Source organism: Carcharhinus amblyrhynchos, chromosome 6, assembly GCF_965287045.1.
Source record: "Carcharhinus amblyrhynchos chromosome 6, sCarAmb.v2.hapA, whole genome shotgun sequence".
NCBI classification, from domain to species: domain Eukaryota; kingdom Metazoa; phylum Chordata; class Chondrichthyes; order Carcharhiniformes; family Carcharhinidae; genus Carcharhinus; species Carcharhinus amblyrhynchos.
Window position 1 is genome coordinate 38,860,419 of NC_137329.1, and position 27,390 is coordinate 38,887,808.

At 41.7% G+C, this 27,390-nt stretch overlaps 1 protein-coding gene across 10 annotated transcripts in view; it reads left to right on the forward strand.

The window, feature by feature from the left end:
* LOC145343840 (serine/threonine-protein kinase BRSK2) overlaps positions 1-27,390 on the forward strand; it is an 894,349-nt gene that overhangs the window by 318,995 nt on the left and 547,964 nt on the right. For all 10 annotated transcript variants that reach the window (XM_080190257.1, XM_080190254.1, XM_080190256.1 and 7 more), the window contains one exon: positions 1,636-1,730. In XM_080190257.1, coding sequence (XP_080046383.1) covers positions 1,636-1,730 — 95 coding nt within the window. The remainder of the gene's footprint in view (positions 1-1,635; positions 1,731-27,390) is intronic.

Consider the following 27,390-nt stretch of genomic DNA (forward strand, 5'->3'; position numbering starts at 1 on the left):
ACAGTCCGAATAAGTGAAGAAGGTTTTTCTTTGATTAGTTAGAGCAACATGATCGGCACAGGCTTGGAGGGCCAAAGGATCTGTTCCAGTGTTGTGCTTTTCTTTGTTCTTTGTAAGATAAGAGTATACGCAGTGGAAAAGGCCATGTAGTCCTTTTAGATGTCTGTGGAAAGCCTGAAACATGTTGGCTGTGTTGATGCTGACAAAGCCTTGATTATACATAATGCAGGTCTCAGTAGGGGACAATATCTTGTCAGGAAACTTTCTCTCAAACTCCAGAGATCTCAGTTACCTTAATATAAGGCAGCTTCAGGTCTAACTTTGTGCAAATTCAGGTGGGCTGATGTTTTGCATGGTAGCAGAGCTAAATTAGTGGCAAACGAATTAAGAAGAGGTGGTGCACAGTGGTATTGTCACTAGATTAGTAATGCATAGACCCCGAAGAGGATCTGGGGGCCTGGGTTCAAATCCCGTCATAGCAGATAAGTCTAATGACCGTCGTTGTTTGTCATAAAAGCCCATCTGGTTCATTAATGTCCTTTACCTGGTCTGATCTACATGTGACTCTGGATCCACAGCAATAAGTCTCAAATGCCCTCTGAAATTTGGTAGGGATGGGAAATAAATGCTGATCCAACCATTGAAGCCCACATCCCTTAAAGTAATTTCAAGAAACTAATGCATCTTGGACATAGTGTGAATAAGCAAAGAAAAATAGCCATTGCTTCTTAATAAATGGACATTTTGTGTTACAATTTTCTTGCAAGAAAATAGCACAATGCCCGTATAGTTACGCTGAAATGTTGCAAGAAATTGCAGGCTACCATTTCAAAATCTTTGGACTTTGCAGATAATCAGAGCAAAAAGTCCAGAGATGTTGCCACGTTTGAATGCTCAATGTAAGTTTCTCATGTCGTATACAGCTTCTAAAATGTCATGTAGTCACTTAACCCCTTCTAAAGCAAAACCTATTACGCTGACTACCAGGTGTACTGGTGAGTGTTCTGTTCATTCACAATTAACTCCTGAAGGAATGGGAAAAAGCTTTTGGTGAGCTGCCAGTATGTGAATAGCAGTCTTCTAATGCTCCAATGGATATATCTGATCGTTGAATGAGCGGTTAAGAATAAGAATCAGCTCAAAAGGGGAGAACACATTCAAATCAATTTTAGAAGAGGGAGATACTATTGTCTGTTAACTTGTCTGAAGTAATTAAATTCTTTCAAAGGTAAAGTGCTCTAGTTAGAACTCAATAGAATTGCTAAAATGACTGTACATGTATACATTAGTCTGAAAACTCATCTCACTTTGTAGCAGATCTCTGCTCTGAAGTCTGTATACAAGAAAGTCTGCATTTCTTCACTGAGTTAAGCATGCCAACGTTTTAAACTTTGCTAGTGTCCTCCCCAAATATAGCACAAATATGTGGGAGCTCTGGTCCCCTCCCAAGGCAAGTGCAGTACCTCAGAGATGTTTAGGCATTTCAACGCTTTTAAAGGTTTGTTTTAATAAAGTGGTTTGCAATGATCTCATAATTATGAATCTCTATCACTGCTGGACATTGAAAATGCCAATATTGAAACAGTTTTTAATGGTTCTTAATTAGTTCTTTCTCGTATGTTTTTCTTACAATAGGATTGGTGAAGCTTGGAGTCCACTGTGTAACATGTCAAAAGGTCGCAATAAAGATTGTCAACAGGGAGAAGCTCAGTGAGTCGGTGCTAATGAAGGTAATGGCCCAATGGGAAGGTTTCAATAACATTTTCCACTTTAAGGCTACTCCTTAAAAAAAATTAATTTCATTCATTATATTAAACAATTAATGGTCGTAACCCATAATGTATCTGCATATGAATCCATAATTATTGCAGAGATACTATGGAACCAAATACAGTATTAATCTTGTTGCTGGAAAATATACCATTAAATTGTACCTGATGGGTACAATGCAATAAACAGAATTTGATTATGAAGTGTTTTGGAGTTTTGCTGATGCTACAGTTTGTGTTCAGTGCCTCAGGTTTACTACTCACGCATGGCTTTTTACTCCCTGTATACATAGTATATTGGGAAATTTACACAGGGCAAAATATTTGCAGAAGGGAGCCTGGGGAAATTCACATTGTTTAGTCTTCACACCTAGCATGTGTGTGCTGATGGAATTATTGACAGGAGAAAGCATGCAAGAGATTTCTTTTCATGACAAATGGGCTGTCACAAAATTTGTGAAATTAAAACCCAGGTGAAAACGGTTCAGTTTGTGGTGGATAGTTGCGAGGGTGCTCAAAGAAGCTAATTAACCTAAGAGAGTTAACACCATAAACCACAAACAGTTTTGGCTCTCAGCTGAACCCTGGATATTGAAAATCTGCTTTACACCACTTTATACCATGCATAACATGATATTATCAGTGCTTGCTATTGTTCCATTCTAACTGTGCCAATGAACTTTGTATCTGTTGTTCCTTCGTGAGTTTCTCTCTTCATGATCCTCAGCTGGAAGGAAAGGCAAGGAGGCGTACACTTTGGAAGACGTGCCACAGTAACAACTTAGCACTGAAGGGACCACTTAAAGTTCAAATGAACTTTACTCAGACTTTAGCAGAATTGTGGGATAGATTAACGTGGGATGCAGTAACAAGGAAGGTCTAATTGGTTCAGATCAATTTTGATCTGAGTAAGCCTTGTCATGTAGTTGATGTTACAGTATGATCCCCTTCCACTGATTAAGCCAGAGAAACGTACAGTACAGAAGGAGGTCACTCAGTCTGTCACACCTGTGCTGCTGCTAGTTCTTCAGCTGGAGCTATCTACTCTAATCCCATTTTCTGCCTCTTTCCCCAGGGGGCATTTCAAAGCTTTGTGCTCTAATAGCATACATTCTTGGCCCTGTTGTCAGTACAATCACATGTACAAGCATTTTCGGTCAACTAATTGCCAATTCACTACCTATTTTATCCAGTTGACGATCTGTGTCTTTGTGTCAGCCTTAGATAATAAGTTGCTTAATTTTCAGTGACCACATTGAAGTCTGAAATAATTTTTGCAATGAACATTAACAAATATATGGCTAATTATATTCTTAGGTTGTGCAGTTTGGAAGTGCTGTGTAGGATCATGCTGCTTCATATTCTTCTGAGTAAAGACCAACAATTTTCGATGAATGGCATTGAAAGTTATGTTTTCTTCTTGCTGAGCTCAATTTTAATTCACATTCTTCCTAGTCCTAAATATTCATTTAAATAAATTAATTAAATGCTAATTGACAGAAAAGGCCCAGGCACATGAATACAGAATTGATCGTACTCAATAACCAGAAGTGAACTAGGGGGCTAAATTCCAAATCTAATTATCTGCTGTTAGAATATTCTTGGGAGAATTGCCCCCTCCCCCACAAACATCTAACTCATGTGAAAACTGGAGTAAATCGAGCTGTTTCTTTCAGTGAGATTTTAAAAACGAATCTCCCACACTCTGCACAGCTGAGTGCCCCAGCATTAAACCACATCAAAAAATCAGGGGGCAGGCCAATTCCCACTGGAGAAGCCAGCAGCATAGCACTGAATGGGCCATTGCACGTTCACCAAACTGTCATAGCGTATTGGAGCATGCACATAGGTCCCTGTCTGCCGGCCTCCCAGCCCCGTAAGAGGGAAGCAATAGTAACCACCACTGCACTGAACCACTCCAGGCAGTGGGTGGAGGGGATACTGGCGGAGACTTCAGTCCTGGGCATTAAAATGAAGGGCTGCATATATAATGCAGCTCCATTGCCTATTTCTGGTGCAGAGCTGATAGCGCCCAAAATCTGGCGATGGGAGATGCTTAGAGGCCATGGCACCCAATGTGGATTGTGCTAACCCAGCCCCACTTAAATCTTCCAGCCTGCTGCACTAAAAAATCAGTGCAGTGCGATAGGAGAATCACTCTCTTGGTTTGTACCCATTTTTGGGTTCTTATACACATTTATGTTGCAGCCAACATAAAAGGAATTCCCAAAGTCTTGTATGGGCATATAAATAGTAAAAGGATGGTAAATGAGTAGTAGGGCTGATGAGGGACCAAAAATGGAATTTACACATGGAGCATGGTGGAGGTGTTAAATGAATACCTTGTATCTTCACCAAGGAGGAAGATGCTCCCCCGGCCATACTAGTAGAGGGGGAAATTCTGTCTCGAGAAGCATTCAAAATTAATGAGGATCAGGTACTGGATAAACTGTCAGTACTTGAAGTTGAGAAGAAGACACTGGGGCCAGATAAAATACATCCAAGGATATTAAAGAAAGTGAGAGGGGAAATTGCAGGGGCACTGGCCATAATCCTTCAGCCTTCCTTTGAGCCAGGAGAGGTGCCAGAGGACTGGAGGTTTACAAATACTACACCCTTATAAGGATAAGCCCAATATTACAGAGCAGTAAGTTTGGTGATGGGGAAGCTTCTAGAAACAACTGTTCAGGATAGAATTAGTAGTCACATAGAAAAATATAAGTTTATTAGAAAACGGCAATGTAGTTTTGTAAAAGGGAAATCATGTTCAACTAACTTGCTGGAGTTTTCGAAGGTGGTAACAGAAAGGGTCAGTGAGGGCAATGCTGTTGATGTGGTATACATGGACTTCCAAAAAGTATTTGATACAGGGGCACACAACAGATCTATGAGAAAGATTATAGCTCATGGAATAAAAGGACCAGTAGCAATGTGGATACAAATTTACCTGAATGTTGGCCAGTTTACTCTGAGCAAAAGGAAGGTATGTAATGGAATTCCCCAAGGGTCAGTATTGGGACAGTGTGTATTAATGATGTGGATTTGGTGAGCAGAAGACAATTGCAAAGTTTATGAAAGATATGAAACTTGGAAGTTGGTAAACTGTAAGGATAGTACAGAACTTCAAAAGGAATTTCAGCTCTGCCGAAGGGTCATCCGGACTCAAAACGTTGGTGCTATTCTCTCTCCACAGATGCTGTCAGCCCAACTGAGATTTTCCAGCATTTTTGTTTCAAAAGGACATTGGCGAGTGAGTGGAGTGGGCAGATAGCTGGCAGATCAATTTCATAGCTAGTGGATAAGTGTAAGATGATGCATTTTGGTAGGAAGTACATGGAGAGAGAAGATGAGATAAAGGTTAAAATTCTTAAGGGGTGCAGGAGCAGAGGGACCTGGGCGTATATATGCATTGATCATTGAAGGTGGCAGGATAGGTAGAGATAACAGTTAATAAAGCATGTAGTGTTCTCAGCTTTATTAATAGGGACAAGGAAGTTATGCTGAATTTATGCAACAAACTAGTTAGATCTAAGATGGAGTGTTGTGTACAGTTTTGGACACCACACTATAGGAAGGATATGAACGCATTGGAAAAATTGCAGAAGAGGTTTACAAGGATGGTTCTAGGGAAGAAAAACTTTAATTATGAGGATAGATTGAAGAAATTGGCACTGTTCTTCTTGGAGAGAAGAAGGCCAAGAAGAGGAGATCTCAAAATCATGAGTTGTACATATGGATAGGGAACAACTGTTTCCTGCTTGTAGAAGGATTGAGTACAAGAGGGCACAGATTTAAAACAAAAGAAGCAAATGTGATGTGAGAAAAAGCTTTTTCACACAATGAGTGGTTTGGGCCCTCTCCTTCTTGCTTCCTAAACATTTCTTCTTTGTCCATTGGAAAAGAGCTATATGTCTATCTGGGGATTGGTGCAGTCATCTTCTGGATCAGTCTGTTCAAGTTTTAGGCAGGTAGACGTCAGAGAAAATAAATGTGGTGATTATTGCCTGGAATCTGAAATACAGTGTAAATATGGCCCAACAAAAACAACTGATTAGAGTTTCTCCACATTGCAAAGACGAAGAACATGTACTATTCCTGGTTAAAGTGGTATCTTTCTAGCTTAATGATTGTACCTCAACAAGAGTTAATTCCATTTCAGTTAATTTTGAAAAAAAGAAAAAAACTGCCATTCAATAATAGAATAACTGGACCTTATGGTAATAGCCATTTACATATATACACATCCCATAACATTTTACTTCACAGTTGATTCACTTTGGTATTTGATGTATTTGATGTTTGATGGTTAAAGTGCAGCATGCAGCAGATTAAGAAGAACTATACAAAGATGTGTGTGAGTGTGCAGTTGATCCGCGATTACTTATTATTGTAAATTGATGACTGTGAACCAGTGGAGAAGTAATTTAATAATCTCATTTTGATAACTTCCCCTCCCCAGTGCAATGTGCCTCTAATTCTGTGCAAATTCCACTGGTTTAATGCGACAGCCATGTAATTAAATTTTCATGTCACGATTAGTTAAAGTGATTGTGATGTTTCCAGTATGCAGCTGGCTATGACTTGTGAGAAGGGAGTTATCAATTTCATGGCACTGCCCATCAAAATGCTGCCTTCTTACTGAACATTATACGAACAGCCTGCCCTGCATCAGATTATCTTTGCACACACTCCTATTCTGTTGAATTACTAACCAATCAAGATCTGAATGACAATGCCAGGCACTCCAATAACCAGCTGCTTGTTAACCAGTCAATCCCCTTGTTTTGCTCTTGATGGCACAGTGAACACTTTTTCATTTCTTGGTTACGTGTTATCTGTGTAGTGTTTGAGGCAGTGTAGTATCTGTAGGATCCTGCAATATTCTCAGGCAGTGTAGTCCAAAGAGAAATATGTAAATTTTATGCTGAGTACCTACAGTTTTCCAGATTTCTCATACTGCTGTCGTCAGCAGGGAAGTGAAAAGTCAACATTCTATTGCAGGATTTGCACATTTAGAGCCATAACTTTGATTGGACAATTTCTTGTGCTCAGCAAAAAATGTGAAGTTTCCTTGGACTATAATGTCTGACAATATATTAGAATATGCACATTTATCCTTTCCTTTTGAAATTTGGAATCGGTATGAACTTGGTTCGATGTTTACATGTTGCTATAAGCACTTGATCCTGAATGGACAACTGAGAAGGAGTTTTCACAGAAAAATACGAACATAGGAGCTTTGAGCAGGAGTACACAATCGAGCCCTTCGAGCCTGCTCTGCCTTTCAATCAGATCATGGACGATTCTTTCTGGTTTCAAATCCACCTCCTTATCTGTTCCCCATGTCCTTTTAACCCCTTTTTAAAATCATAAATATATCTGGCTCCTTCTCGAAACCATTTCAATAGTAGCTTTCAAAAGGGAAGGGGATAAATTAAAAGAAAGTCAGGGAAGTGAGACCAACTGGATCACTCTTTGAAAGAACTAGCACCTGTCTTAATGGGCCAAATAGCTGCGTTGTGTTGTGCTATTCCATGAAATACTCAAAGGAGTGTTGGAGAGCAAGAATTGACTTCAAAGCAATTCTTATATGTAACCCTGCACGAAGGATGATGTGGAAATAAAACTTACTGATGCCAATCCTGCAGCTGCCAGTTTGAACCGTGGCCCTTGTGCTAAAGAATCTAACAGGGATGTCATAGAATCCTTACAGTGAAGAAGGAGCTCATTCGGCCCATTGAGTGCACCAACCACAATCCCACCCAACCTCCATCCCCATCATCCCATGCATCTACTCTAGCTAGTCCCCCTGACACTAAGAGGCAATTTAACATGGCCAATCCACCTAACCTGCACACCTTTGGATGGTAGGAGGAAAGCAGAGCATCCAGAGGAAACCCATGCAAGCACGGGTAGAATGTGCAAACTCCATACAGACAGTGACCCAACCGGGAATCGAACCTGGGTTCCTGGCGCTATGAGGCAGTAATGCTAATCACTGCGTCACTGTGCCTCCCTCTCACTGCAACATTAGAGGATCTCTGCTGCTGTGCTTAAAGGAGAAGACAAGTCTGGTTTTGGATGATTTTTCAATCTACTTTCTCAATCAGGAAATATCAAGGTCATTGGCATTGCCAGCTTGGGACACAGAAACATAGAAGATAGGAGCAGGAAGGAGGCCATTTGGCCCTTCAAGCCTGCTCTGCCATTCAGCACCATCATGGCTGATCAATATCAACTCAATATCCTAATTCTGCTTTCTCCCCGTAACCTATGATCACATCTGCTCTAAGTGCTATACCTAGCTGCCTCAGGTGATGAGTCGACTATCGCCTTCCATCAGTGATCCTGAGGAGGAGTGGGCAGCAGGATTCAATGATTGGGATTCATGGTCTTGCCACCTTGCTAGCGTGTACGGACAGCAGGCAAGAAAGTGGTCAGCTGCAGCTCTGGGAAAGAAGGAAAGGCAGAATTGTGGGGCAGAGCTAGGAGTAGACCCCATTTTCCAGCCTCTTTAGGAAGTATCCCAGCTGATTTAGGCAGGGAGATAATAGTGGTAAATTAGCCAAACTCTGAGACATTCAAGTAGGCTATGTCTAAACCATTCATCAAGTATGTGTCTTGCCCATTTTCTAAGCAGAATTGTCTAGATTTAACCTGCAACTGTTTTGTTCAGTCCAATCACATATCTTTTGTTCATGTTGATTCTCTTAAGTTTTCTGCAGTTCTAGTTTGAGGACTGCAAAAATGCTGCCCCATTTCTGTTATCACGCACAAATTTATAGGCAAAATCCACCCCAAATCAACTTGTTTTAATTCTTCTTGCAGTTGTTAGAATGTAGCTCTTTTCTAGGTGTCTTGAAAAATGTGATAGTTACTTAATCAATAGAAACTTAACTGGATCAACTCTGTAAATGCTGTGGTAACAGAGGCTTGGAATTCTAAGGAGAGTAACTCACTTCCTTATTCTTCATCCACAAGTTATAGGTCTGGAGGGCGATGGAATGCTCTCCACTTGCCTGGATGACTGCAGCTCCAACGACATTCAAGAAATTCAGCATCATCCAAGGCAAAGCAGCCTGCTTTGGTACCCCATCCCCCAATTTAAGCATTCACTCCCTCTACCACCAGCAGATAGTGGCAAAAATGTGTGCTATACGTAAGATGCAATGCAGCAAATTGTATTCGAAAGCTGAGCTGAATTCTCAATGTACAGTGTAAGCCAATGGCAAAGTTAGATCCTCTTACATTAGAGATTTTCACCAGAGTATCTATTTCTGCAGTTTATATTGTCCCTCAACTTTATGTACATCATGGTTGTCCCTGAGATATACAGCTGTACCCCCCATACACCCCCCCACCCCCATTTTTTCTGCTCCTCCTTGCCTTTCTGAACACCCTGTATTTTAGGACATTAAGTTAATTTCAATAATTTTGTTGCAGCCTGTTTCCTGATCATTCACTTTCGTTCTGATCAGTGCGATACTCTGCCTTAATGATGCAGTGTTTGATTTGTCTGTACCTTGAGGAAATTTTACTTTTTACTCTGCAATTAACTAAACCAGACTGATTTGGTGCTCTAAGCCAGAGTAATGTGTCCTGTCCCACTAGAAAATAGAATGTAGGAGTAATGTGATGAGAAAATAAAGATGTGTATAATTAAAACTTGAAAACTTTCAGTTTTGACCAGTGGCATGTGAAACACATTGTTTTTAGTGTAATAATCGCTTAGGGTGTCTTTCTAAGAATAACACTGTAACCAGATTACCTTGGGTACGTATCCTAGCAAGAGATTGAGTCTAGAAGCTGAATACGTTCTTGTGGTTTTTATTAATTGTAGTGCTGGTTATTAGACAGTCATCTAATTATTGTAGTTTTACCCGAAAACTAATCACACAGCAGTGGTCTTGTGAGATGTTATCAGCTTGATAGCAATATAAACACATCATTTCTCCTTCAGGAATACCAAGCTCCTTTGGAGGCTGGACAGTGGGCTGCTCATAATATTTTAGTCCACAGCATTGTTAGAGATTGAAAAGGTACACAATACAATCATTGCTAATCTTGCAATTATGCAGCTGTGTGTAATTTAAAATGAAAAGCCTCTTTGAGTCCAGCTGGAGGTACATGCACACAGTCGGGAGTAACAACCCACATCCTTCTTTAAGTTAATAACTCAGTATTGCATTAAAGCTGCATCTGTTTTGAAAGGTGGAATTAGGTCTGTCCCAAAGATGGCTGCTGATCCTTTTCTATGTTTAGATTTAAGTTTGAGAAATGCTGAATGTAGCCATTGGGGGTGATTTTGAGCCCACATTCACTGTTTGCGGGAATGACGATGGGGGCTGAAAATCCGGAGAGTGCAACTCGCACCAAGTTCCGATCTTACCAGCCCTTTGCCGGTGGAGTGGTGTGAAACCCGCTGCACACTGCAGAAATCTCCCTTGAATACGTTAGCATGTTATTAGCAAGCACTCTCTCCAGATATTGAGACCACACAGAATTCTCAGCGGGCACCGGTGTGATGTCACGTCAATGCCTTTTACAACAGAAGCATGAACCTGGCATCTTCACCTCTGGGGGGGATTTTGGAGGTGAGCGCTCAGGCAGCCAGCACTGTCTGCGGTGTTCCCTGCTCAGAGGTCATTAGAGAGGAGATAGCTTCACTTCAAGGCCAGGGGGTGGGGCTCCTAGAATCGTCTTTCCGGGGAGAGAGGTTGGGAGGGGCCATTTGCAGGCCTTCCCTGCCCTTCATGTCAAAAGACGTCCCTTGCTTTAAAGAGGTTGTGCAGGCTGGTATGCAGACAACACTTTCTGTGTCCTCCTTCCTGGGTTCCTCTCCAAATCACAGCTGAGGGAGTGCCCCTCCTTATTCGGGGCTGAAAAGAGGGTGGCAGGGACATAGCACCATCATTCTCACACTCCACAGGGCCGAGGAGCTGGTTTCCCCCAGGCTTGGTGGCAGGAACAGACAGGGTGGAGGCGGTGTGGATGGATTGGGCTCAGCAGAGCCCTGGGCTCCTGATCCCTCCTAATAGTGATTTTATTTACATTACTCAACACACTACATCACGTGAGAATATGGTTGTAAATTTTTAAGACACAGTTGTTTTTATGATGTGGCAGTGTTTTAAGAAATGCCCTCCCATTCCTTTCACTCTATGGTTTGGAAGAAATTAGCTGGTGTGCGTGTGTTATTTGTATTAGTTTGCTATTTTCCTGTGCCTCCCATGCATCATTTGCTGCAGTCTGCTAGTCAGAACCCCATTAGTAGAAGCAGCCTGTGTCTTAACAAGCTTCAGCAACCTTTCACTGGTGCTGCGTGTCTCGCTTGTAGTTACCTGTGTCAATATCCACAGGCACGTGCAAAATAACTGATGAAGAGATCGCTAGACACAGCACTTCTGATCATTAGCAGATTATGAATAGCTCGGCATTCAAGCTATGACAGTGTGTCATGTATGATGCCTGACCTGGAGAGTGTAACTGATCGTGCCTATCTATAACCACCAAGAGATGAAGACAAATGATTAACTCTCTGGGTAAGGTCACAAAGCAGTTCAAAGGTTGCTAGTACCATGGACAGATAAAACATGCTGTTGTAGCATTTAAGTACTGTGGCTACAAGAGCAGAGCAGAAGCTGGCAATTCTGAGGCAGGTAACTCACTTTTTGACTCCCCTAAGCCTGTCCAGTATCTGTAAGGCTAAATCTGGAGCATGAAGGAATATTCCACACTTAGGTGAGTGCGGCGTCAACAACACTCAGGAAACTTGGCACCATTCAATAACAAGATTCACATTCCATCCACCAACTTAAACATTCATTCCCTCCACCACTGATGCACAATGGCAGCAGTGCGTATTACATACAAGATGAAATGCAGCAATTAACAAGGCTTCTTCAACAGCACCTTCCAAACCTGCAATCTCTGCCACCAGGGACAAGAGTAGCAGATGCTTGAGAACACTATGCAAGTTCCCCTCCAAGCCACACACCATTCTGTCCTGCAACAATATCATCATTTCTTCATTGCCACTGGATCAAAATCCTGGAATTCGCTCCTGAACAACACTGCGGGTACACCTGCAGCAGATGTTTGGTGACAGTTTAAGAAGGTGCTAAGAGTAAGAATAAGAGTTGGGAGCTGAAGTTGTCATTTGGCCCATTGAATCTGCTCTGCCGTTCGATGAGATCATGACTGATCTGATATGATCTTCAATTTTCATCTTCCTACCTTATCCCCATAACCCTTGGTTCCCTTACTGATTAAAAATCTGTCTATTTCATCCTTGAACATACTTAATGAACTAGACTCTAGCCCCCTTTTTGGCAAAAAGAAGAAATTCCTCCTCATCTCTGTCTTAAATGGCTGACCCCTCACTCTGAGATTATAGTCTGATTCTAGACTCTCTCCCAAGGGGAAACAACCTCTCAGCATCTACCTTGGCCCCTGAGAATCCTGTATGTCTCAATAAAGTCCCTTCTCATTCTTCTAAACTCCAATGAGCCCAGGCCCAAGTTACTCAGTCTCTCCTCATAAGAAGATCCCTCCATACCCAGGGTCAACCGAGTAAACCTTCTCGGGGCTGCCTCCAATGCCAATATACTTTTCCTGAGATAAGGGGAACAAGGGCGGTGCAGTGCTCAGTGATTAACCCTGCTGCCTCATAGCGCCAGGGGCCCAGCTTTGATTCCTGGCTGGAACACTGTCTGTGCAGAGTCTGCACGTTCTCCCCATGTCTGCATGGGTTTCCTCTGGGTGCTTCAGTTTCTTCTGACAGTCCGAAAGACATGCTGGTTAGTACTAAATTCTCCCTCAGTGTAACCAAACAGGCACCGGAGTGCAGCAACCAGGGAATTTTCACAGTAACTTCATTGCAGTGTTATTGTAAGCCGACGTGTGACACTAATAAATAAAAAAAATTCACAGTATTTTAGGTGTGCTTTTACTTGTGCCTTGTTTAGTTTTAGCAAGATATCTCTATTTTAAGTTCCATTCCCTTTGAAATAAAGGCCAACATTCCATTTGCCTTCGGCATTACCTGCTAAATTTGCATGCTAGTGTTTTGTGATTTAGGCACACCACCTTCCCAAGGGCGATTGCAGATGGGCTACAAATGCTGGTCCAGCCAGCGACACCACATGCCATGAAAGGAGCTTTTTTTTAAAAAAGCTGGGCTCCATAACATACGAAGAATAGTTTTGTCTTGATGTAGAGATGTCAATTACTGTCACTTGCAGCTGCGGTCTCTGGACTCATTCTGACAAACACTGAAACCTTCCTTATAATAACCGTGCGTTTCACTTTGGAGAACAAAGAGAAAACAGAAGACCTTGGACCTCTCTTGAGTAAGGCTTTGGATGATGAAAATAGATCAGGCCATAGGCTGCTATTTTTAGCCTTAATCTGTGTCATTTCATACAGAACTCATCAGCCCTGCATTGATCTGGGGCCTTGGAGCTCTGCACACTGTGACTCACCTCGTAAATGAAGTGTACCTGATGTAGGCAAAAAATTAACATCCTCTAAAACAAACTAGCGCAGTCCCAATTAATCATCTTCAACCTGGCAGAAAACTGGGTGCAGTCACGTGAGGAAAGTGTTCCTAATGTTCGTGTTGCACAAAACATTCCAAATAATTGTTTAGTTTTTATTATTTCCTTTTGTTTTTGAAGCTAGATGTATTTAAATTGCCACGCAAAACTGAAAAAAAGGAGATGGCATTGGAAAATCTAAGACGTAGACGCTAGCTATAATTGAAAGGTCTTGCCAGAAACGCTATGAGAATCACGTTTTAAAATCTGCAAATGTTTGCAACCGGCAGCAGCTTTATCGGCTGCGGAGTTTGAAGTGAGAAAAAGTCGGAATCCTCAGGGAACCAGGAATCTTTTAACGAGGAATCGCAGCAAAGGGATCGCAATCTTTAAGTTATTTAAGTGGTGGAAGGAATATTACTTTTTTTCTTTTGTGTGCTTGACAGAATACGTGAAAGCATTGCCATGCTATTTTATAAATTTCTGAACTGGCCCTCAGCCTGCCTGTTTGGATCTTTTGCTCCTGGGTTTTGATCTGAAGGTCTTGCCAATTAGTAATTAATAAGAGTGCATGTTGTTCCAAAGTGATTTATTTTTATTTGTTGACTATGTTAATCAAACATTGTTTATTTCCTTTCCAAATTTTCTCCCACGCGCCCTCCTCCCCCTTTATGAACGTATTAGAGACACACGTACCCGCAACTGTGCCATAGCTTGCTTAAGTTTAGACCAGTGATCCTAAAGATATCTTCACTTGATATCCCATCTACGTGTTCTTTTTATTGGATGCACTGGATGGTAATCAGGAGTGGGTAGCCAGTGCTGACTTTCTATTTAACTCAGTGTCCTCGGGGTAATTTTGTATACCAACTGCAGTCTCTGCTATCAAGAAGGACAAGGGTAGTAGATGCTTGAGAACATTACCAAATGCAAGTTCCCCTCCACGCCATGCATTATTCTGCCCTGCAATAATATCATCATTCCTTCACTGTCACTGGGTCAAAATCCTGGAATTCTCTTCCTAACAGAACTGTGGATGTACTTGCACCAGATGTGTGGTGGCACTTTAAGAAAGTGGCCATAAGATATGGGAGCAGAAGTAGGCCATTTGGCCCATTCAGTCTGTTCTGCCAATCACTGAGATCGTGATTGATCTGATATCATCATCAATTCTATCTTCCCACCTTATTCCCATAACCCTTGATTCCCTTACTGATTAAAAATCTGCCTATCTCAGCCTTGAACATACTTAATGACCCAGTCTCTACAGCCCTCTGTGACAAAGTGAAGAAATTCCTCCTCATCTCTGTTTTAAATTGGGATAGTAGAATGAATATTTCATTGAAATGTTACGTCTGCTAATGAAGAAGATCAGTGCCAGAAACCTCCGACCTCATCCACAGCTGGGATTTTCTCATGCCAACTTCTCCATTCTTGTTGGTAGTATGATGGGTACGGGTGAGATTGGAGAATCCTATTTGATTTTAACTCCAGAAAGGTTTTGGGCCTTTAGGCAGGAATTAGATCTAGACCATTTTAATTCCTGGTCCTCACCATTGAGCTGACTGCCAACTTCCCACCTGCAGTGAGCGGAAAGATGTTGCTGGCTGCCAAGAACCATGCATAGCCGACACTCGGGTAAATCTGAGGAATGGGATTGTAGGAGGGAAGGAGCTGGATCAGGATGAAGTCTGGAGTACAGGAGGTCAAAACATTTATAGGGAAGCAGTGGCGCAGTGATATTGTCACTGGACTAGTAATTCAGAGACCAGACCAAGCACAGTGGAACAGTGCTTAGCATTGCTACCTCACAGCCAAATGGGAAACCTAATCAAAATGTAAATTTATTCTTTGGTTTGTTTTCACTTGTGATGACAGTGTTTCAACATCATTGGGGCAGCACAGAAGCACAGTGGTTAGCACCGCTGCTTCACAGCGCCAGGGACCCAGGTTCGATTCCTGGCTTGGGTCGCAGTCTGTGTGGAGTTTACAAGTTCTCCCTGTGTCTGCGAGGGTTTCCTCCAGGTGCTCTGGTTTCCTCACACTGTCGAAAGGCATGCTGGTTAGGTGCATTGGTCATGTTAAATTCTCCCTCAGTGTACCTGAACAGGCGCCAAAGTGTGGCAACTAGGGGGTTTTCACAGTAACTTCACTGCAGTGTTAATGTAAGCCTACTTGTGACACTAATAAATAAACTTTAAAAAAAATGTCTGGGGCCTGGGGTTCAAATCCCACCACAGTAGATGATTAAAATCTGGAACTAAAAGTCTTCTGATGACCATGAAAGCATTGTTGCAAAAACCCACTTGGTTCATTAATGTCCTTTAGGGAAAGAAATCTGCCGTTCTTACCTTGTCTGGCCTACACATGACCCACAGCAATGTGGTTGACTCTCAAATGCTGTCTGGAATAGAGTGTAGTTAGGGACAGACAATAAATGCTGGATCAGCCAGTGGCGCTCACGTTGTGTAAAAATGAATTTTTAAAAAAATTATTTTATCGCCTGCTTCTCTGAGACCCACAAAGAGAAATTTAAAAAAGAACATAGCTATATGGGCCTTTCCATCTTCCTGACAAGTCCAGGCTCTTTGCTAAAATTGCACTCAAGGCCCCCGGACATCATGTGTTCTACAAAGCAAAAGAGAGATCTATTCTCTCTCCAGGCAATGACTTTGATTTATAAATTCACCTCTGGCAGTGATTAGCAGTAATGATGGGCACATATCAAAGAAAATCACCCGTTGAATAAACCTGTTAAATCTATCCAGTGTTATGGAGATTGCTGCGGTGCTTTGATGTCACCACTAAATGAATTGAGCGTTCCTGCATTGCCAATCTGATACTTCAATCCTGAAAATAGGATTGGTGAAGGAGTGGACGTGTTTCTGCTTACAGTTTGTGACACTTTCCTCTTTAATCCTTCTCTTGCCCATGATAAGAGTTTCTGTCCATGTCTAAGCTACTGTTTCACACTTGGGTGAACAGCAAATATTGGATCCTTGTGCTAAAAGTATCTGTGTTTAGATGTGCCTAAGCAAAATGGGTAGCTATCAGCTGAAGGCATGCGTTAACTTCGAATTGAGTTGCCAATTTATTAAAGTTATGATGCTTTAAAGTCAGTTAAGGGGATTTGATTTCAATAATGAAGTGCTTGGCAAATCCTCATTTGAAAAGGAAGAGGTGTGAGGCACCCCATTTTTGATGCATTGATATCAAATAATGTGAAGCCACCTATTACAGATGCAGTTGACAAAGTTGCATTCACTTGCAGCACCCTCTTAAGCAGTTCACATGCTGACAAATTCAATAGCAGATCAGCTAAAGCTGACATTGCCTTTGGCAAGCTATGAAGTGTCTGGAAGTGAAGAGAAATCCGTCTCGCAATAAAATCATAGGATCTCTATAGTGCAGAAGGAGACCATTTGGCCCATTGAGTCTGCACCATCTCTCCGACAGAGCATCTTACCCATTCCCACCCCCTGCCCTATCCCTCTATTCCTCATTTACCCCACTAATCCTCCTAACCTAAACACCTTCTGACACTAAGGAGCAATTTAGCATAGCCAATGCATCTAACCTGCGCATCTTTGGACTGTGTGACAAAACCAGAGCACCCAGAGGAAACCCACACAGACACTGACAGAACGCACAGACTCCACACAGACAGTGACTGGAAAAGAACCCCGACCTGACGCTGTGAGGCAGAAGTGCTAACAACTGTGCCACCCTAACCACGGTGCCATTGTGAAGGTATAGTCTTTCTCACACTCTCATCTAAGATGTGAGATATGAACAGTTTACTTCAGCAACACAAACAAGCTGCATGACTTTCACATGACAGACTTGCAGACAGTACTCAAGATCAACGGTAAGATATGGTCCCTAATATTGACCGGCAGGAAGGAAGTTTCCCTTGGCTGGAGGTGGGTGGAAGGGTCTAGAACCAGGGGACATTGTCTCAGAATAAGGGATAGACCATTTAGGAATGAGACAAAGGGAAATTTCTTCACTCAAAGGGTGGTGAATCTTCGGAATTCTCTACTCAAGAGAGCTCAGTCACTGACCAGAATTTTCCTGCCATTCTCGCTGGCAGGATCTTCTGGTCCAGCCAATGGCGAACGTTTGCCACAGGTTTAGTGGCTTTGGAGCTGTATAGAATAGGAAACCCTGTTATCAGTGGCGGGATCAGGAGATCTCCATCACGAAAAATGCCACAGGGAGCGTGGAAAATCCCACCCATTGAGTATGTTAAAGCCAGAACTGGATAGATTTCTAAATATTAAAGATATCTAGAGATATGAGCATGCTCCAGATAACTGACATTGAGATAGAAGATCAGTCATGACCTAATAGAATGGCAGAGCAGGCTGAGGGAACCAAATGGCCTACTTCTGCTTCTAATCCCTTTGTTCCTGGCCTCACGAATGCTCTGTATGTCCACTTATCTCCACAAAGGTGAACTGAGTAGATGACTGACTGTATGTGAGCATGTCAGACATATTATGGTGCTGAATAACATGTTGCTTTTACAATGTACTTCATGTTATTTATTAATATCTCTGTCAATGCTGACACTGTCATGCTTGTAGAAGCTTGTCTCTTCTCTGGCTCTCTTCGTGTAGAATAACCTGAACATTTGTATAAACAAAATGCTTTTACAAGGACTAGAGTACAATCCTGGGTCAGAAAGAGCTATTCTGAGAAATTAGTGATGGTATTTCATGGGGAAAATCAAGTAGTTTTTTATTAATTTTATTCTTTCACTGGGTGTGGGCATCAGTGGATTCACCAGCATTTATTGTCCATCCATAACTGTCTGAGGGTAAGTCATGGTGAGGCACCTGAGTGAACCACTGCAGTTCACAGTGCAGTTAGGAAGGGGTTCCAGGATTTTGAACAAGCGACAGTGAAGGAACAGCGATATAGTTCCAAGTTGGGATGGTGTGTGACTTGGAGGGGAACTTGCAGGTGACTGTCTTCCCAAACCATAGAACGATAAAAAAGTTAAGATGAAGAAAGTGGTCATTCAGCCCACTGTGTCTGCGCCAGCCAAAAAAAGAGATAATAGAAACAAACCACTCATTTTAATCCCATGCGCAGCACAGTGGTTAGCACAGCTGACTTACAATGCCAGGGATCCGGGTTCGATTCTTGGCTTAGGTCACTGTGCGGAGTCTGCACGTTCTCCCCATGTCTGCCTGGGTTTCCTCCGGCTGCCCCAGTTTCCTCCCACAGTCCAAAAGACATATTGGTTAGGTGCTTTGGCCGTGCTAAATTCTCCCTCAGTATACCCGAACAAGTGCCGGAGTGTGGCAACTAGGGGATTTTCACAGTAACTTCATTGCAGTGTTAATGTAAGCCTACTTGTGACACTGATAAATAAACCTAAACATTTTCCAGCCCCTGGTCCACAGCCCTGCAGGTTCCAGCATTCCGGATGCAAATCAGATACCTTTTAAGTGATAAGTCGAACTTTTTGGCCTCAAGCACTGACTTAAGTAGTTAATTCCAGCAACGCACCATCCTCTGGGTGAAAAAGCTTTCCTTCATAACCCTTCTAATCCTTCTACCAATCACCTTAAATCTATGTCCCTAGTGATTGACCCCTCACCAAGTGGAAACCTGTTTAGGCTCCTTATAATTTTGTTCTCTTCAGTTAGATCACCCCTTAGCCTCCTCTTTTCTAAGGGAGACACACCTTGCCTATCCAAACATCTGCTGCCCTTGTCCTTCTAGGTGGTCGAGGTTATGGGTTAGGTTTGTCCCAGTGAAGCTAGATTTTTCCCTCCTTTAGCTGCCTACAAAGTAAAGATAGATCAAAAAATATAGAGCTTACCACAATTTCTTTTAAATGTGCGAACATTCCTTGATGATTGATATGAAGTTTGAAAATGTCTCTCTTTGGTAATCTTTTCAGAGTGGTATTACTTTTCAGAGTGTATGTTTATTGTTTCCACGGTGAATTAAACACGGTTATCATACATTGCTGCATGATGAGTAAATACCAATCACAAGAATTAATTTTGGAATAAATAAAGCCGAGTAGCTATGTTCCATATGAAATACCATTGCACAGCGAAGGTGAGATGTTTGGTGATTTGTCAACAGTTTCATGCTAACCTGAACTCTCCTCTTAGTTGCAACAGTGTTTGCTGAGATACAAACTGCATTCTGGTATGTGCACCATGTCCAGCTGCATACCTGACAGCACAGGTGTACTGTCATTGCGCATTACAGATTTATCCACTGGCATCGAGTGGAAGAGTTTTCCTTGAAGCAGTCTGGATTCTAGGTATTGTGGATATCACCAGTCACCCTCTATTACAGTGGAACTCCCATTGTAGTGTCATGTGCTGGTATTACTGGCAACATACACACGTGTAAGTGTGTATTCTAACATTGGAATTCCCATGGTAAATGCTTACATTGCACGGCCCAATGCAGGCTGAGAGTACATAACCTTTGATAGATTCCTGCAGTTGGCCAGAGTCAAGAGCAGTTGTGCATGGGTTGGCAGCTGTAGTGTGAGCCAAGTGTACAAACCGAACAGTTCCTGACACCTTTCCAGTCAGTTGCAGGGATTACAGTATTCATAGAGTCATAGAGTCACTGCAGTGCAGAAGAGGCCATTCAGTCCTTCAAGTCTGCACTGACAATAATCCCACTCAGGCTCTATTCCCATTACCCAGCGTATATACCCTGCGAGTCTCCCTGACACTAAGGGGCAATTTATCATGGCCAATCCACCTAACATCTTTGGACTTCAGGAGGAAACCGGAACACCTGGACGAAACCCCCGCAGACATGAGGAGAATATGACCCAAGGCTGGAATTGAACCCAGGTCCCGGGCGCCGTGAGGCAGCAGTGCTAACCACTGTGCCATTGTGCCACCCCCTGGCATTGGATTTGAATCCAGAGCATCTGGTCCAGAGGTAGAGATGCTGTCATTGTACCACAAGGCCTCTTAGGCTAATTATTGTATGTGTTGAAATGACATATTCTTATATGCTTATGAGAGATAATGTGGAACTGATTGAGAATTTGTTTTTATTTCAAATTGTCCAAATGTCTGATTGTAATATTTCAGTCAAAAGGCATTCATGGTACTTGAGGTCGGTTTCATCAACTGGACATTCTGCCTTGAGTTCTTTTCCGTGTTCCCTCGTGTAGACATTCATTCATGACTCACAAAACTGCATCAGTTTTTTTCATGAGGAATACTTAACTCAAACGCAGCCCACTTAAATTGGTGTGTGTGTAAAACCTGACCTCTACCCATCCTTCATTTTGGGGAGATCTGAATAATTCTCTCTGGAGAGGTAGATCTGTGGTTACAGTATTTCAATGAGGCTCTCTTCCTCTGTCAACCATTCATATAAACTGTCAGGTTTCTCAAAGAGGTCAAGTTTTACCTGTTTCATTTTCCAGCATTTCCTCATTTCATTTCAGATCGCTGGCATCCATGAGTATTTTGTTTTTGACTTTTGTTAATCAGTTTGCCAATGGAAACTTCTTTTGGTCAGTTAAATCATTAAAGCTGTGGCTCAGAGATACATAATTCTAAAATGAGAGAGATCTATCAGCCCATTGCTCAGACCTTGTACAATTTGTTCTGTCAAGGACTCCATTTATAGTGCAGAGGAAAATGAGAGAAAAAGTTTTAAATCTAAATTGAAAATGGAACATGTTGGAAATGTGTAGATTGTTAGTCACAGATGAAGGAGTTAACATTTAGACAGCTATTTCTGAAATGAAGTTTAACTGGAGAGTTTGGTCACTGAAACTGTGAAAATGCCTCGAGCCTTTGGATTATGAGGAATTTGTGTTGTTGTAGATTTTCTCATTTGTTCACAATATACTTTAAGCACTCTGGCCAGTTGATATGCCAGTGAGTTAGTTAGTTATAAGCTGAGTCTGGCTCTTCTGCTGCTTTGCTGAAAATGAAGTATATGACCTCCTAGAACAAAAATGAGCAGTCTTCATTTGTTGGCAGAACAATCCAAGTCAAACAAGCAGCTTTCCTGGCTGACGTCCAAAGACAAAATGGAAGGGGTTAACACTGCTGCCTCACAGCACCAGGGACCCAGGTTCAATTCCAGCCTCGGGTCACTCTCAGTGAGGAGTTAACATGTTCTCCCCATGTAAATATGTGGGATTATGGGGATAGAGCCTGGGGGGGGGGGGGGGGGGGGGGGGTGCAGGTATTGTGGTCTGTGTAGGATCAATGTCCTCCTTCTGCACTGTAGGCATTCTGTGATTCTATGCAATGTCTTAAGTGTACAGCGCAGTTGTTGTCACCACACTCTTGTACTAAGAAAGACCTGGACTGTGTATCAACAACACATGAGAGTACAGGATAATTTACATACGAACAAGGAGTAGGAATAGGCCATTTGGCCCATCGAGCCTGCTCTGCCATTTCATAAGATCTTGCTTGACCTAATATTAACCTCAAATCTGCATCCTATCTACGCTCGATAATCTATCACCTCTCTGCTTACCAATCCACCTCTGCTGAACTTCATCAGCAATGTCTCCGCCGCATCCTTTGAACTAATGCTGGGTCTATATTGAAGCCAGCTCCACAAGCATCCAAGCAGCAAAACCCCAACCAGATTAACTTTGACGGGTTAGATACCGTGTCTGGATGGCTGAAAATCGTCTCTCCCCACCAGGATGAAAGATATTCCACCCAGAACAAGATTTTGCCATCTTGTTTTCACTGATTGTTGGTGAGACCTTCACTTGTGTGCTTGTGTTATTATGTAATTTTCTTTTCACTGTCTGAGAAGCTGCACTTTTATACTTGAGTTTTCAAATCCTTAACAAACTACGACTTAAACACAGGAGAGGAGCAATTTGTTCAATCCTCTTTTGCTTGTTAAATGACTCTTCAGGTCCAAAAACCCCAAATTGCGCAATTCAAAGACATTAAATGAGAAGAATATCAACATAAATACAATTAAACTAGATAGGTTATTTTTAAGAGTCATCTAAACATTGCTATAGCAACTGATGAGAGTTCAGGCAATACATGATGGAAGAGACTGAATCATAACATACAGCTGGAATCTACCATTTTCCAAATTAAGTTCAAGAATTTACAGTTTTTAGAATTTGTTGCAGGCATTTAGTTTCAGAATATTTGCATCAGGTGGTTGGAGTAACTGTAGCACAACGACTAAAAATAACTTAAAGCTGTAATATATTGTGTGCATGAATGATCCTGACAGGGAGCAATGGTGTGCACAAAACAAGCGACTAAGTTCCTGAACTACATAACTGCGAGTGCCACAGGTCCTTGTCATGAGTGCTGTTTTTTTTACGCCACTACTCCCTGGAAATGGTTCCTACGGATTAAGTTTCGCTTCTTCACTCAGTTGTATCATTGCTGTCTTTTTTCATTTCTGTGCTTCCCTCATGAAACATCGGGAAGCCTAAGAGCACGAGGTTGCCAAGCAACCCCTTCTACATATGCCACACTTTAATTGGATGTTGTGGGAACGATATACGTAAACAGTTATGTAACGCCTTGCCACGTCTTTGAACTGTCTCAGAGCATTTAACACAATGGATTACTGGTGTAGTAACAGTTTGCAATCAGAGAAGGCCTCAGGGTGACTTCTTCAATATTTTTGTCCTCCCTCTTTATTGGGAAGTTTCTAGTCTCCGTGTTTGAGAAATTTTTAAACGTAATTATCCCCACTGTAAAAATCCAATTGGAGAAAATGCTTGTTGTGTATCTGGTAATTCTGCAAGTTAGTTCTGGAAGAGCTTATTAAGCTTCATTCCTTTTGTTTTTCCAGTTTATCTGTTTGGCTTTGACCCATTGTGCCTTTTGCGAGTTTGGCAATGGCCAAAACTCTCTGCTGGTGTGGGTGGACGTTATTAATCAGGAGTAGGCTGCTAGTGAATGCTGGTATCTTTCCTGGTTTAGCAAACCAGAAGTGATCTCCATGCAAACTCAGATTTTTTTCTTCCCCTTTGAAACAATTGCAGTGGGATCTACTTAATTGGTGTGGTTGAGAGAGTGAACATTTATTGACAAGCCCTGAGCCTTTCCATGTGCGTGCTTGAAAAATTCCCCTACAAACTTTGCTGCATAGTAGCCATGTATTCTATTTTTCTGCCACCATTCCAGAAGTGAGCATTAGAAGTGCACAAATGATTTCTGTGATTTCTTGAACAGCTAGTGAGTTCCAAACTTTAGCAAATTATGATATATAAAGGCATCCAAAATATATATCCAACTGTTTTTTCCCAGGATGGAAGAGTCAATTACGAGGAGGCACAGGTTTAAGGTGTGGGGGAAAAGTTTAAAGGAGATGTACAAGGCAGATTTTTTACACAGAGGATGGTGAGTGCCTGGAACTCGTTGCCGGGGGAGGTAGTGGAAGCAGATACGATAGTGACATTTAAGGGGTGCTTTGACAAATACATGAATAGAATGGGAATAGAGGGATATGATCCCCGGAAGGGTAGGGGGTTTGAGTTAAGTTGGGTAGCATGAAGGGTGGTGCAGGGCTGAAGGCCCTGTTCCTGTGCTGTAATTTTCTTTGTTCTTTGCTAAGTGTCAACCACTTGAATGTTGCCAATTGACGTCCACTACCTAAAGCATTAATTATTGCTTATTAGTCGGGACTCACTGCTTCACGTTCTGTCAAGGAAACAATTGGGGTAGTTGGTTATATGAGTTAGATTGTATAATGGATGTAGGAATTATTCTATTTTCATGACATTAATTACAACATTATATTTCCTTTCTGATTTCTGCTTATACTATCTCATTTTAATTGTCCACACCACATGCCATCCCAGCCAGTTATTCCATCAATCTCTTATAACATGCTATTCATTGTAAAGGGCCCGACAGCTACTGGAGTAAAGGAGACTTTGGAATGCAACCTAGGATGTTATATTCTCAACCATATTGTGAATGGTATGTTAATATCTTAATTTTAACAGCCCAACTGTGAGAGTTTGTGATGCCTTATTGATCCACAAAACATGACTGTAACCATTTATCCTGCGCGTTTACAGAATTTTAAGTTTTTTACTGCCCTTTGTTCCCTTCATAGTTTCTTATTGAACTCAGTCCACTTGTATTTCACAAGTTCACACACTGATGTGCTTATTCTCAGTAGTATGGGAAATGGTAGACAAGATTGGATGTGCTTGGTAATATTGTTTTATTACAGATGAGTCCTGACTAATGCTGTGCTCAAACCATTGCTGTTACAGTTTCGAAGAATGGCTCCTCCATCCTACTGTCATAACATTCTGAATATGTAGTGGGTCTTAGACAGATGCTGATGTGCTTAGGGATCCCTTCATATCTGTTTCACCTACATCTGGCAGTCATGAATTCCACATCAATCCACATAAATGCCAAACTTAGAGCAGTGCGCCATTGTTGCTGTGCGGTATATTTAATTTGAAAATGTGAGAACAGATGCATGTAATGAAATACAGTGACATGATGGACTGTTTCAACTCTCGACAAATGCACTCCAGACGGTGATCTATTTGTCTTTTGTATTGGTGTAAAATTAAAGAATAAGTTTTTTTTTCCTGAGGAAATGTTGCAAACTAAATAGAAAAGAGAGCTGTGCTGTCAGTGCTCACTTTCCCCAGTTATAAGACTTATCCTTAAAGAGACTAAATATTGTGTTATTGTTCCGCTCCATAAATTTTAATTGAGAGTAGGTTTTTTCTTAAGTAGCATTCAGATCATTACAGGAAACTAGTTAATAGCAGATGGCAGCGGTACATGCTTTCTGTACGTTCACTGTATTTGTCTCAACTTGCATCATACTTTGGACCACTTACAATGCAAATAACTAAGAAGCCCCTTAGTAAAATATGGATAATACTCAAAATAGTTGCAGTGTGTGTGATCCACTCCAGCCCATTGATGTTCACTAACTAATGCATTGATTATTGGCAGGGACTTACTACGTATATGGTCTCTAGAAACAATTGGCTTGGTTGGTTTTTACATTCGTTGGGTTGTATAATGGGTATAGGAAGTCTTCTATTTTCATCATATACTATGTGAGGGGTTGATTAGCCCAGTTGATGAGATAGCTAGTGTGTAGAGCACAATAATGCCAACAGCATGAGACTCGATTCACGTTTGGACTGAGGTAAAAGTGAGGCCCTCTCCTCGGATTTTCACTGTAACTTTCCAAAACCCATTTTCAAGAATTATAATGGATCAGTCAAAGGAGTTAGAGATTGTAATCAGAGTTATGCTCTGGAAACGATAAAAAAAGCCCAATCCAACTCAGTCTATTCTGACCAAAGAGCCTTCACCCAAACATCAGCTAAAGAGTTAGAAGAGTTCTCAGCCCAAAATCATGAATGACCCTCCCTCCATCACTCGGACAGGAATGGACTTCTCACTGACAATTCTACAATGCTCAGCTCCATTCACAACTGCTCTGAGGGTGAAGCAGCTCATGCCGGTGTGCAAGCAGCTCCTAGAGAACATCCCGACCTGGGCAGGTAACACTTGTGCCACATGACCAGTCTGAACAAGGGAAAAATCAGATGCTGCCTTTTGAATTTCAATAGCACCAGCATCACTAGGATCCTCCCAGCATCACCATTCATGAAGGGAGTGGGAGGCTCACCATGTCCAGGAACCTAGCCAGGCAAATTAACACCATGGTTGTGGCAACTTGCCAAGGTTATTCAACAGCACCTCCTTCTTCTGCAATCTCTACCCAACACTATCACCTCCAAAATATAGATTATCCTGACTTGATGTACAGTGTGATGGCACGCTGGTTAACACTGCTGCCTCACAGCGTCAGGACCCAGGTTTGATTCTCAACTTGGATCACTGCCTGTTCATGAGTCTGCAGAATTGAACCTGACGATTTGGGTTTTTTTAATCATTTCTTGAGCATAACCCTGATTACTATCTCTAACTCCTTTGACAGATCTGTTATAATTCTTGCAAATGATTTTGGCCTGAAAGATGGAAGTTGAGTAACTGATGCTATATTTGTTTTTGACCAATGGTTTCTGACCACCCCTCTGCTGAAAACTCTAGCATTTTTCCTGTTCCATCAAGCTTTCAATCAAATAATGAAACACAATTATTAAATGTTACTGACTGAACAGAGGGAACGCTTACAATGCAAGGAAGGATAATAGCTAATGCCAAAGATAGACTTTTAGCAGTTAAGATTTTAATGGAGAATTCCATTTGAATTGTGAGATGGATAAATTGAAAGAACACTTTACAATTACAATACTGTTAATTTTCTTAGTGTCTGTTGAACTGAGCCGGTGATCGAAATAATAGTGCTCATCTGTTTGTCTCTGAATAATGTATTAAATTGCAGCCATTATATCTTTGTTCAATGTCAGCTTTGCAGCTATTTTAAGCACCTTTTGTTTTGTACTTTATTGAACAGATAGCAAGTTCTGCTACAACAACAACATTTTGTGTTTATGTAACACCCACAATTTAGTAAAATCCCTTGCTGGAGCATGACAGCACTAGATTTGACCCTGAGCCACCACTGGGCGGGTGATTAAAAGCTTGATCCAGGATTAAGATTTAAGGAGTATCTTCAAAGGGGGAAGCAAGCTTAAGAAATGGAGCAGTTTATGGCAGGAATTCTAGAGCTTGTGGATTTGGCATGTGAAGGCATGACTACCAATGATAATGCAATTGGAATCAGGGATGTGCAACAGGCCAGCGTTTGAGCTGTGCGTGTAACTAAGGGTGTGTAAAAAAAAATGCTACTAACAACCTGATCAGTCAACTGGCTGATCATCAGGTCCAGAATCCTTCCCCCCACTTCTCCTACTATTCCCCAAAACGGAAAATTGTGTGTGTGAAGATACACTTAAAAAAAACTCTAGCCTCAGCTATGATACAAGGCATTCCTGAACTCTGATCAATGGAGAATCTCAAGATCGGAGCATAAAGCATATTGTTGAATAAAAGCAGGATGTCCTAGCAAGTGATAAGCCATGAAATGACTTCATAGCTTTCAAATGGAAATTTGGGGTGATGACTTTGAATATCTGTCACTTGCGAATGGACAATTCAATAAGCAGTTGA